Consider the following 13830-nt stretch of genomic DNA (forward strand, 5'->3'; position numbering starts at 1 on the left):
CCTTGAACATGAAGAAGTGTCACTTCTTCAAAAAACAGTTAAAGTTCCTTGGCCACATCGTCTCAGAGAAAGGAGTGGAGGTCGATCCTGAAAAAACCAAGGCTGTGGCCGACTATCCTCCTCCCAAAGACCTTAAAGCCCTACAACGCTTCTTGGGGTTGGCAGGATGGTACCACAAGTTCATTCCCCATTTTGCCGACATCACTGCTCCATTAAATCACCTGAAGAAGAAAGGAGTACAATGGGAATGGACACCTGAATGTCAATCCAGCCTTGAGAACATCAAACAAATATTACAAGACCCACCTGTATTGATACAACCGGACCTCAATCAACCTTTCCAGGTACATACTGATGCCAGTGATGTGGGCCTAGGAGCCATTATCACCCAGCAAACTCCAGAGGGGGAGAGAGTAATCGCTTATGCCTCAAGAACATTACGAGGACCTGAGGTAAACTATTCAACGTCGGAAAAGGAGTGTCTGGCTGTAGTCTGGGCGGTGGAAAAGTGGAGGCATTATCTGGAAGGGAGACAGTTTGACATTTACAGCGATCATGCTGCTTTGACCTGGGCCTTCAATAGCCCTAAGACATCTTCTCGGCTGACTCGGTGGACTCTTAGGCTACAACAATTCATCTTCCAAGTACATCACAGGAAAGGATGTCTCAATCTGGGTCCTGATGCCTTGTCACGGGTCTGCGAGTCTAAGGATGGAGAAAGTGCACTCTGTCTAGCCATAACAACCTATAAGTGTGCATCAGACATTCCTAACACGCTGGCGGAAATCTCTCAGGCACAAAGTGTTGACAATACCATTTCGCTCCTGCAGGTGGGACCTAAAAACAGAAAGGTACAGGATCAACAGATTACCTTCGAGGTCCACCAAGGGGTGTTGTATCGCCGGGTACCTGTAAAGAGTAATGGAGACAAATTCCAATTGGTGGTTCCGCAGGCATTAATACCTGGTTTTCTACATTACTTTCATGATAACCCGCTGGGAGGACATCTGGGCCGACTAAAAACCCTTCTGAGGCTCCTAGAGGTGGCGTGGTGGCCCACGGTCCGAAAAGATGTCTGGCAATATGTAAAAGGATGTGAGATCTGTCAAAAATATAAACACAATAACACCAAACCCAGTGGCTTTCTACAGCATACACAAGTAACAGAACCGGGACACACCTTGGGTATGGATTTTATGGGACCTTTCCCTATCAGCAAGAAACAGAATACCTACCTTCTTGTAATAGTCGACTATTACACCAAATGGGTAGAGTTGTTCCCGCTTCGAGATAGTAAGACTCAGAAGATCGTCAAAATTCTCAGGGAAGAAATCTTTACCCGGTGGGGGGTGCCTAAATACCTTGTATCCGACCGAGGAGCACAATTCACATCCAATGTACTGGCAGAGTTGTGCAAATCCTGGGGAAGCATCCAGAAACTCACCACCAGCTATCACCCGCAAACGAACCTGACTGAGAGAATAAACAGAACAGTAAAGACAATGATTGCGTCATATGTGGGACAATGTCATCAAACATGGGACCAGTGGTTACCTGAGCTAAGATTTGCTATCAACACGGCACACCAAGAAACCACAGGTAGAGCTCCTGCTGAATTAATGTTGGGCAGACAGCTTTACGGGCCCCTGGAGAGGTTAATACTCAAACCACCCACTCCTGACCAAGCCTCGTATAGTCTGGTGGAACGACAGAACATCATGGCTGAGGAGGTAAAACACCGAGTAGGTGTGCGGCAAGCTAGACAAGTTAGATATTACAATGCCCGACGAAAGGATGCGCAATTTCAGTCGGGAGATCTAGTCTGGATTAAAACTCACCCTCTCTCATCTGCCTCGAATAAATACTCTGCCAAGCTAGCGCCCAAGTGGGAGGGTCCAGCTGAAATAATAAAAAGGATGGGGCCAATAAATTATACTGTGAGTTGGGGCATTCCACTTAAAACAGACAATGTAAATGTGGTGAACTTAAAACGCTGGTACGGACGTTCTCCTCCTATGCCGAAGGCCGGGGGGGGGGGATCTATGTAGCGTGGCCACATAAGAGGAAGTTGTTAAATAAGGGTAGTGCCATTTAACTAAGTATGTTGTGGCATTTTAATGTATTACCTTGTATGCTTTCCTCTTTACACTGTTTATGCCTTACTATCGTGTATTGGGAACCTCCATATTGTTCACGCGAGATCTGCTCGTGACGTTTCGTCACGTGTGGTCCTGTCATGTAAACAGGAAATGTCTATGAGTTTGGCCATAAAAGGAACCGGTATGCCGGTCGTCGGGAGAAGCGTCTTCTCATCCCCTAACCTGTTGGAGTGCATGTGGATTATACCGTGAGGGTCTGTCCTGGAAGCGCCGGGTCGGCGTTCCTCCGTGGAGTATTTTAGTTGGCTCGCGGCCAGGATTACTTGATCGGAGGACAGAAGACAGTCATCACGTTCATTGATCACGCTCACGGACTTGACATTCTCACCGGTGAGGCTGATCCTAACATTGTATATACACGCTGGACTATATGACTTTTCGCACGCACGCACACACACACACTCACACAGTTACAACTGGTTGTATATATTGGTGTTGTATATGGTATTATGGTATAGGTTGTTTATATTCTGTGAAGTTGTAAATACAAGCAGGTTGTTTGCTAAACATATCTCGTGGTGTTATTGGTTGTCTCTGGCAAATTAGTAATTGGTATACTGAACAGGCAACGGGAACAGGCGGTCCTAATTATTTTGTAACTCGGCTGTATTGTACAGTGTGAGTGTTACAATACAATAATACACTATGCCTACCAAAACACTGCAAACATGTCTCAAAATCAAATAACATAGCCGTCCAACAGGAAGATTTAGTCAATCATAGCACAATGTCATAAAAACACTAACATCAGATGGAATTACAGAAACTGCATTATTGTATACGTGTCAGGTATGCCCTTATACAACAGACAGTATATTGTATTGATCATAGATTGTGTTTTGCACTGCAGTTTCTTTTGAAGCCTCTCTACATTTTTGTTTTATTGGGTTTACTGTAGGTCTTTTGCTGCAGAAATTCAATAAAAAAAGACCCATCTCAGAGTGCTTTATAGAATGTACGGATACAGTATACCATATGGTCATACGATTGAAAGAACCTCAACACCTGAGTGTGTTTCCTAGATGGGAATCAGCTGTGATTTATATTATTGCATAATTCAATCAGCTGTTTCTCAGTAACAATAGGATAAAATACAGGGGATATATTTGTGTTTCAATTCACAATATAAACAGCTGTTTACCTTGACTTTAGCCTGTAAGGTTAGGTTTAGAACATGGTGTTATCTGTTCTGACATACAGTGTTAAAGCATTGGTAAATTTGGCAGTACAAATCCATTGTTTTGGTCTTGTTTGAGCTTGTGTGTAAAAGAAGTTCAAGCATTTTAAATTTGTGTTAATTGTATGCATTTTGTGTTAAAGCAACACGAAATGTGTTAATAGTATAGCTTACATAGACGGATGTAGTGCTAACTAACCGTGTTAAGAGTTTTGGAAAATTGTTAAAAGTATTGAAAAATCTGTCATAGCAATCGTAAAAAACTGCAAATAACAGTCCAATTGCATGTGTAATATAGGCTTGTCAGGCTTGGTACATCAGAGTCTGTAGAAATGGTTTCTTGAAAAGGAAGAACTGTCAGCTATTCACTTATGTTTGATGAATATCTGCTATAAGAAGTGGTGTCAAGCATGAACGTCAAGTGGAATTGTACAATAAGAATGAATGAGTCACAAATGAGCCACCAAATGAAGAGAAGAGGAATCTATAGCAGTACTTCTTTTAATAAACACAAAACACTGGAGAACACATTGTGCAATGCAAGACAAAGAACTGAATAAACTGAGTGCTATATATAAACAGGCAAACAAAGGGAGCTAAATGAAACACAGGTGAACTTAATTAGTGACTAACAGACTATCATGGTTAACTTGTAGCTCAACATGAGTTCCTATAAGAGCAGCCAAAAGGAACATTCTCTCAACCCCAGGTCAGGACTGCACACGGATTAAGCGTTGTAGTGTTTTTGTGACTGCAATATTCAGGCTCCACACGGATTGAGGACAACTTTTCAGCTGTACGGTAGTGCACCTTTGCTGTTTTAGGCTTTTTTTTTTTTTCTCCATTCCATTTTCTCCATCAACTGACTTGATTTAGTACAACTAAAAAAAAGTTTAGTTTAAGCAAAAGTATAGATATTGTCTTTTATTTTACCTGTCCTTGTGAAAAATATCAGAATCAAAAAATCTTAACTTTATATTTAATATTGAATAACATGTAGGCTACAACAGATCAAATTAAGTGTACTTTAAAGCACAACAAAAAGATTTTTAAAACCTAATGTACTTTAAAGTAAAACTCTTAGTTTGGCATTACTTTTTTTTTCTTTTTTTTTTTTAAAGTGTACATCAGGGATAGGCAACTCCGGTCCTGGAGGGCCACTGTCCTGCAGAGTTTAGCTTCAGCCCTGATTAAAAACTCACCTGCCTGTATCTATCTAGTAATCCTGAAAACACTGATTGCCTTGTTCAGGTGTGTTTAATTAGGGTTGGAGCTAAACTCTGCAGGACAGTGGCCCTCCAGGACCGGAGTTGCCTATCCCTGGTGTACATGTACTTAATGTCACTCCTGCCAGCAGAAGCCCTATCATGGCCACCAGAGGGCACTTCTCCCTAGACCTTTTCCATTTCCATAAACCTTTGCCTGGACTCATTTTAGTGTGATTACATCCACCTGTATGTCATTGGTTTGTAACATAGGCACTTTGGCTGGCAGGTGTGACGCTTATGAAAGTGTACGTTTGTACACTTAAGTGGCTTTTTATAATTCATCAGTGTTATTATCTGCAAGTGGACCTAAAGGGTTTTTTTTATTATTATTATTATTATTCTTATTATTATTGTACTTTCAAGATACTACAGGTACACATCCAATACCAATAAGCGCATTTTTTATTTTATTATTTTCACAAGGGTACATAGCAATTCAAAAATTATAGAGTTTTCTAGACAGCAACATGGTGTCGGCCCACATCTGGTACACATGGATTACACGCGTGCTGTCTGGGTTCTTGTATGGTTTTCCGTTGCAAACTAATCTGGTTGTGCTATTTTACCTAATGCAACTTCCATTCTCAAAGTTCCCTGCAACAAAGCTTTGACCTTTTATCAAAAATATTACATTCTTAAACCAAATGGCATGATTTCACTGAATCCACTCTTCATTGTAGGCTTTAAAGATCAACATGGAGAAAATCATCCTAATATTCCCTCTGATATTGCTGGTGCTGCATATACAAGGAGGAGAGTTCCACAACGAGGAGTGTTTGCCTACCGAAGCTCCACAGCCGGAAGTCGTGGAGTTTGACAACACAATCTATGCCACTAGTGAAGTAACTCCCAGCTCCAATTTGCCACGTAACCAGCCAAAGATCTTTGGGCAAATCCTCTTCAAGCAGGTCTTCCCCAATGGAGATTTAGAAGTGAAAATCAACCTCCGTGGTTTGCCTGCCATCGATCGTCAAGAGCGTGCCATGCACATCCATCAGTATGGAGACCTCAGTCAAGGCTGCATCACTGTTGGTCCTCATTATAATCCAAACGGCGTTGACCACCCTCATCATCCTGGAGACCTGGGCAACTTTGCTTCCGAGAAAGGAGTTATAAGGCAGTTCCTGACGCTTCCAGACGCCAAGCTCTTTGGGCCTTATTCCATTCTGGGACGTGCGGTGGCGGTTCATGAGAAGGAGGATGATCTGGGAACGGGTTCAGATGAGGAGAGTAAACTCAGTGGGAATGCTGGACCGATAATTGCTCTCGGTGTGATTGGTATTACTACTCCAAGTCTGTGGCAGAAGACTGAAGTGCCCCCCAAGAAAATATGTGGAGGAAGGCACTGAGAGTCAAAGATGAGGGAGTCGGATATGGTGGAAGGGCAGATTCAAATAGGATAATCATGATTTTCCTTGTGTATTCTTTGTATGTGTCCTACATTAAAGTATATTTCATAACCTGAACATTCCCATGTTTTTTTTTTCTTGGTCTTTTCAGAGGCTTTTTGGCCATAGCTTCCAATAGTAAATGCACTCTTAAAAATAAATGTAGGGTGAATGCAGGCAAAGTGGGCCGTTTAGTTTGATTTACTGTGCTCAATGGGTTAACACTTTAAGAGCATGACAATGGTCTTTAATTAAAGATACACTATTTCTTTAAATGATACAATGGTTTTGTTTGATGCAATATGACACTGGAGGATGTGGCTACATCTCAAGGGAGGACACCCTTATTGTTGAAGGTAGACATAACCTCTGACATACGATTTTATTTTCTAAATTATAAGGTTTCTCGCTAAATGTCAATAAATGGGTATATTATTCTGACCGTTTGTTACTACAGTTAACAGGGAATCAAAATGTAAGGTGTTTAAAGCTACAATATGTAAGATTTATTAAATTTTTTTTTTTTAAATAACCAAAAATCACTTGCAAAGTGTGATATATTTCCTGCAGTTGTGTACTTCCAGTATCCCAAAAGTTCCCAAAGTTTTTTAATTTCAGAGAAATTCCAATTTTAAATTAAAGCTGCAAGCAGCATTTATCGGGGTTCAAGCATTTAAGGCCTTTAAGCACAAATGCATAAAAAGACATTAAGTTTTATTTGGCAACCATTTAACCACTGACATCATACATGGAAAAGACCATTTCCAGCCAATTTAACATGGGAAATATATGGTTTTCAAAGCTTTTTAACAGTTATAGCGCCACCTATGGTCTGATCTCCATAAAATTGTGCATGCTTGTTTACAATGTTATTTCACATATGCTCACCAATTTTCGTGAAGTTCTGAGTTTTCGTTTAGGATTTAAAGGCTTTCGAGTTCATTTTCTAAATGACCCTGTTATAGCCATCCAAATGCAAAAGTTCAACTTTTTTTTGATAATTATTGATCTAGAGAGTCCAGAGAATTGTTCTAGACTGGTTTGGTTGCAAGTTCGCAAAAGTAGGTTTTTGACATAATCGTGAATATTCAATATAATATACACAAACCGTCTAGGAGTTATGAGCAATTTCATACTTTTGCTTGCTGTAGCGCCACCTATTGGCCAATCGGGGACATACTTTGATAGGTTCACCCCAAATTGAGGACTACCATTTGGCCAAGTTTCAAGACTCCAGCGTTTACGGTTTGGGCTGCACGATCAGTTTTAAGGCGGAATAATCATAATAAAAACCCTAACAATTACAATAGGGTTTTAGCACTTCGTGCTTGAACCCCTAATAATGGCTCGTCCATGTTCACTTGTCGCCTGTCAATGACGTAATATCCGCGTTATCCCTGGTTTCCGCTCGTACTGCAATAGTAACCATGGCGACAACTGCGTTACGTCTAGCGGCACGCTCATGGAGTTGTTTCGTTCAAACATTATGGACCATGGCAAGCAGACTTTGGGACAAAAGGAGAACTAAAACGAGGATCAATATCGGCGTGGTGTTTTCGAGATGCCGCAAACTTCGATTTGACAGAGACGTCTTGCATGTACTTTATCAGACAGTTGAGCAAATGTACATAAAACTAATCAATGTCATATAGCTCAACATGATGAAATGTTAGAATATGATCAGTATGTTATTCTAATGTTCATCTAGCTTACTGCTAGTCTCATACAGACAAACAAACGCATAGAATAACATTATAACTTTCAACACACTCAAATGCAGTTTAGTGTGATAGTGCAGACCAAGTGAAACAGCGCTGCGTTACCTCACAAGTTTAATTCGCCAAATAAACTGACTTGTTAACCCTTTTCCACCAAGGCAGTGCTGGTGCTGGTTCACGGCTAGAGCCTAGTTTCAAATGGGTTCTTTGTTTTTCGACACCCAGAGCACCAGCTCTGAACCAGGAAAAGTGGTTCTTAAGTAGCACCAAAACATTGCTGGTCTAGAAGTAAGACCAACAAGACGAACAGAAACTTGTGACCGCCATTTTTCAAATAGCAGCTAATCGAGCTAATAGCAGCTTGATTGTAATCTCCGTCTATGCAAGTTACGGCGAGCTGCACAAACACGTTGGATTCGCTGTGTTTGGATGCCGATGTAGGTTCGCAAAGCCATGAGCATCAATAGTAACGCAACGACTTCCATTGTTGATGGAAGGCTTGTTCGAGATGCATCGGAGCGGCACGGACCGATCGGAGCAGCGGGAGTGTTTGGAGAGCAAACGAGTCCTTGTGCTTTTGGATTGCTTTCGCAGTGCTTTGATGTCATGAGCCGATCGGTCTGCGAGAAGCCGAACCATCTCGAACAAGCCTGGTGTGTTTGTGTTTGGCGCTGCCACGCTAGCGCTGCTGGGCAACATGAGATGTATACAGTGACCTTGTGGAAAGGCAAACCGGATCTTAGAGAGCTCGTCAGACGAACCAACTCCGGACTGGCAATACTGTAGCTCTAGCTCTGAACTGGCACCTGGTTCATGCTGGTGGAAAAGGGGTATGTGTGAGTATTAATTCAGCACTTGCGGGTAGATCAGTAGAATGAAATGTCCTTATTCCTTTATATCCGCGGGACTCGCATGTGGCTCTGATATCTGTCTCTCATTGGCAATCGCGACCTGCTTCATACCACAGTCATGTTAAAAACATCAATGTACTCACTCACCCATAAACATTATTAGATCCATCGGCATGACGACAAGTTCCATAATTCCGCTTATGCGTCATCAACCTACACCTTTGTTATTGTAAGAGGTTAGCAAGCCTGGTTAGTACCTGGATGGGAGACCTCCTGAGAAAACCAGGTTGCTGCTGGAAGAGGTGTTAGTGAGGCCAGCAGGGGGTGCTCACCCGTGGTCTATGTGGGACCTAACGCTCCAGTGTAGTGATCGGGACACTATACTGTCAAAGAGCACCATCCTTCCAATGAGACGTTAAACCGAGGTCCTGACTCTCTGTGGTCATTAAAAATCCCAGGATGTCCTTCGAAAAAGAGTAGGGGTGTAACCCCGGCATCCTGGCCAAATTTGCCCCTTGGCCTCTGTCCATCATGGCCTCCTAATCATCCCCATATACTGATTGGCTTCATCACTGTCTCCTCTCCACCATTAAGCTGGTGTGTGGTGGGCGTTCTGGCCCAATATGGCTGCCGTCGCATCATCCAGGTGGATGCTGCACATTGGTGGTGGTTGAGGATATTCCCCCTTCCATGTAAAGCGCTTTGATTACCCAGAAAAGCGCTATATAAATGTAACGAATTATTATTATTATTATTAAAATGTAGATGCAGAATATAACGCTTTAAAATATGGACACAATTTAAGTTCATCTACAGTGTTTAGAGAAAACAGACAGAAAAAAAGTTTTACAATATGGTTACCATTTAAAATGTTCCTCTTATTGAATTTTTGTTAGCCTATTTGTTGTTGCATGTGTTGTAGTTCCATTTGTAATATGTTGTAGAGTTCATTAAGATATCTGAAATTCAAATTTCATAAAATTTCATGTCAACACAACATGTTCTAGTTGTTTTGAACTTTACACATGCATTGAGTGAACTGATGAGTATTACTCATCATAGCCTATCTATGTGCTTTTGGGTCTGTTAAATATGCTGTGGAATATGTTTGTGTGATGTGTTAATAAATCATGTGTTTTTAAGATCCAGGATCATTTTTGATAAATTAGGGATGGGTCACATTACCTAAAAAAGAAATTTGTCTGGAGTGCATGATCTCAAAATGTTTATTGGTATATACCTTGCAAATAACACATATCAACTGTATTCAAAATGAAATATTAAAGTCGGACCTTAAAGTTAACAAAAGTAATAAAAAGAAAGAAACATCTAGGTACTGTATCTAAATGACAAGTGTCCCACCTTACCTGCATTCAGTCTACTAAAAGGGGATTTTAACATCGATGCCATAGAAGAATCATTCCCTCAGAAATTTTTACTTCTGTCTTCAAAGACAAGTACAGTTTTTTACAATCGCTATGACAATTTTTTCAATACTTTTAACAAATTTCCTAAACTCTTAACGCACCAACACACCTACAACACACAATTGGCAAAACAGTTCATTTCATGCTCAAAATCACACACCGTAAACTAAGCTCCAACACTAATTTTCTAAATACAATAATACACTATGCCTACCAAAACACTGCAAACATGTCTCAAAATCAAATAACATAGCCGTCCAACAGGAAGATTTAGTCAATCATAGCACAATGTCATAAAAACACTAACATCAGATGGAATTACAGAAACTGCATTATTGTCTTCGTGTCAGGTATGCCCTTATACAACAGACAGTATATTGTATTGATCATAGATTGTGTTTTGCACTGCAGTTTCTTTTGAAGCCTCTCTACATTTTTGTTTTATTGGGTTTACTGTAGGTCTTTTGCTGCAGAAATTCAATAAAAAAAGACCCATCTCAGAGTGCTTTATAGAATGTACGGTTACAGTATACCATATGGTCATGCGATTGAAAGAACCTCAACACCTGAGTGTGTTTCCTAGATGGGAATCAGCTGTGATTTATATTATTGCATAATTCAATCAGCTGTTTCTCAGTAACAATAGGATAAAATACAGGGGATATATTTGTGTTTCAATTCACAATATAAACAGCTGTTTACCTTGACTTTAGCCTGTAAGGTTAGGTTTAGAACATGGTGTTATCTGTTCTGACATACAGTGTTAAAGCATTGGTAAATTTGGCAGTACAAATCCATTGTTTTGGTCTTGTTTGAGCTTGTGTGTAAAAGAAGTTCAAGCATTTTAAATTTGTGTTAATTGTATGCATTTTGTGTTAAAGCAACACGAAATGTGTTAATAGTATAGCTTACATAGACGGATGTAGTGCTAACTAACCGTGTTAAGAGTTTTGGAAAATTGTTAAAAGTATTGAAAAATCTGTCATAGCAATCGTAAAAAACTGCAAATAACAGTCCAATTGCATGTGTAATATAGGCTTGTCAGGCTTGGTACATCAGAGTCTGTAGAAATGGTTTCTTGAAAAGGAAGAACTGTCAGCTATTCACTTATGTTTGATGAATATCTGCTATAAGAAGTGGTGTCAAGCATGAACGTCAAGTGGAATTGTACACTAAGAATGAATGAGTCACAAATGAGCCACCAAATGAAGAGAAGAGGAATCTATAGCAGTACTTCTTTTAATAAACACAAAACACTGGAGAACACATTGTGCAATGCAAGACAAAGAACTGAATAAACTGAGTGCTATATATAAACAGGCAAACAAAGGGAGCTAAATGAAACACAGGTGAACTTAATTAGTGACTAACAGACTATCATGGTTAACTTGTAGCTCAACATGAGTTCCTATAAGAGCAGCCAAAAGGAACATTCTCTCAACCCCAGGTCAGGACTGCACATGGATTAAGCGTTGTAGTATTTTTGTGACTGCAATATTCAGGCTCCACACGGATTGAGGACAACTTTTCAGCTGTACGGTAGTGCACCTTTGCTGTTCTAGGCTTGTTTTTTTTTTCTCCATTCCATTTTCTCCATCAACTGACTTGATTTAGTACAACTAAAAAAAAGTTTAGTTTAAGCAAAAGTATAGATATTGTCTTTTATTTTACCTGTCCTTGTGAAAAATATCAGAATCAAAAAATCTTAACTTTATATTTAATATTGAATAACATGTAGGCTACAACAGATCAAATTAAGTGTACTTTAAAGCACAACAAAAAGATTTTTAAAACCTAATGTACTTTAAAGTAAAACTCTTAGTTCTTAGTTTTTTTTTAAAGTGTACATGTACTTAATGTCACTCCTGCCAGCAGAAGCCCTATCATGGCCACCAGAGGGCACTTCTCCCTAGACCTTTTCCATTTCCATAAACCTTTGCCTGGACTCATTTTAGTGTGATTACATCCACCTGTATGTCATTGGTTTGTATCATAGGCACTTTGGCTGGCAGGTGTGACGCTTATGAAAGTGTACGTGTGTACACTTAAGTGGCTTTTTATAATTCATCAGTGTTATTATCTGCAAGTGGACCTACAGGTTTTTTTATTATTATTATTATTATTATTATTATTATTATTATTATTATTATTATTATTATTATTATTATTATTATTGTACTTTCAAGATACTACAGGTACACATCCAATACCAATAAGCGCATTTTTTATTTTATTATTTTCACAAGGGTACATAGCAATTCAAAAATTATAGAGTTTTCTAGACAGCAACATGGTGTCGGCCCACATCTGGTACACATGGATTACACACGGCCCAGATGTGGGCCGGATCTGGTTGCTGTCTGGGTTCTTGTATGGTTTTCCGTTGCAAACTAATCTGGTTGTGCTATTTTACCTAATGCAACTTCCATTCTCAAAGTTCCCTGCAACAAAGCTTTGACCTTTTATCAAAAATATTACATTCTTAAACCAAATGGCATGATTTCACTGAATCCACTCTTCATTGTAGGCTTTAAAGATCAACATGGAGAAAATCATCCTAATATTCCCTCTGATATTGCTGGTGCTGCATATACAAGGAGGAGAGTTCCACAACGAGGAGTGTTTGCCTGCCGAAGCTCCACAGCCGGAAGTCGTGGAGTTTGACAACACAATCTATGCCACTAGTGAAGTAACTCCCAGCTCCAATTTGCCACGTAACCAGCCAAAGATCTTTGGGCAAATCCTCTTCAAGCAGGTCTTCCCCAATGGAGATTTAGAAGTGAAAATCAACCTCCGTGGTTTGCCTGCCATCGATCGTCAAGTGCGTGCCATGCACATCCATCAGTATGGAGACCTCAGTCAAGGCTGCATCACTGTTGGTCCTCATTATAATCCAAACGGCGTTGACCACCCTCATCATCCTGGAGACCTGGGCAACTTTGCTTCCGAGAAAGGAGTTATAAGGCAGTTCCTGACGCTTCCAGACGCCAAGCTCTTTGGGCCTTATTCCATTCTGGGACGTGCGGTGGCGGTTCATGAGAAGGAGGATGATCTGGGAACGGGTTCAGATGAGGAGAGTAAACTCAGTGGGAATGCTGGACCGATAATTGCTCTCGGTGTGATTGGTATTACTACTCCAAGTCTGTGGCAGAAGACTGAAGTGCCCCCCAAGAAAATATGTGGAGGAAGGCACTGAGAGTCAAAGATGAGGGAGTCGGATATGGTGGAAGGGCAGATTCAAATAGGATAATCATGATTTTCCTTGTGTATTCTTTGTATGTGTCCTACATTAAAGTATATTTCATAACCTGAACATTCCCATGTTTTTTTTTTCTTGGTCTTTTCAGAGGCTTTTTGGCCATAGCTTCCAATAGTAAATGCACTCTTAAAAATAAATGTAGGGTGAATGCAGGCAAAGTGGGCCGTTTAGTTTGATTTACTGTGCTCAATGGGTTAACACTTTAAGAGCATGACAATGGTCTTTAATTAAAGATACACTATTTCTTTAAATGATACAATGGTTTTGGTTGATGCAATATGACACTGGAGGATGTGGCTACATCTCAAGGGAGGACACCCTTATTGTTGAAGGTAGACATAACCTCTGACATACGATTTTATTTTCTAAATAATTAGGTTTCTCGCTAAATGTAAATGGGTATATTATTCTGACAGTTTATTACTACAGTTAACAGGGAATCAAAATGTAAGGTGTTTAAAGCTACAATATGTAAGATTCATTTATTTTATTTTTTTATAAAATAACCAAAAATCACTTGCAGTGTGATATATTTCCTGCAGTTGTGTACTTCCAGTATCCCCAAAGTTTTCTATCCAAATAT

General features: G+C 40.0%; 2 protein-coding genes across 2 annotated transcripts; both read left to right on the forward strand.

Annotated features, from left to right (window-relative positions):
* Positions 1-5164: 5164 nt before the first annotated feature.
* Positions 5165-6121, forward strand: LOC311089251 (uncharacterized protein). The gene has a single exon (XM_084123807.1). The coding sequence runs from the start codon at positions 5300-5302 to the stop codon at positions 5951-5953; it is 654 nt and encodes a 217-aa protein (XP_083979933.1). The 5' UTR covers positions 5165-5299; the 3' UTR covers positions 5954-6121.
* Positions 6122-11448: 5327 nt separating this feature from the next.
* Positions 11449-13351, forward strand: LOC311097127 (extracellular superoxide dismutase [Cu-Zn]-like). The gene is made up of 2 exons (XM_084136628.1): positions 11449-11522; positions 12516-13351. The coding sequence occupies exon 2, from the start codon at positions 12531-12533 to the stop codon at positions 13182-13184; it is 654 nt and encodes a 217-aa protein (XP_083992754.1). The 5' UTR covers positions 11449-11522; positions 12516-12530; the 3' UTR covers positions 13185-13351.
* The last annotated feature ends 479 nt before the right edge of the window (positions 13352-13830 follow it).

The sequence above is a fragment of the Abramis brama genome (genome assembly GCF_963993115.1).
Source record: "Abramis brama genome assembly, chromosome: 1".
Lineage (NCBI taxonomy): Eukaryota > Metazoa > Chordata > Actinopteri > Cypriniformes > Leuciscidae > Abramis > Abramis brama.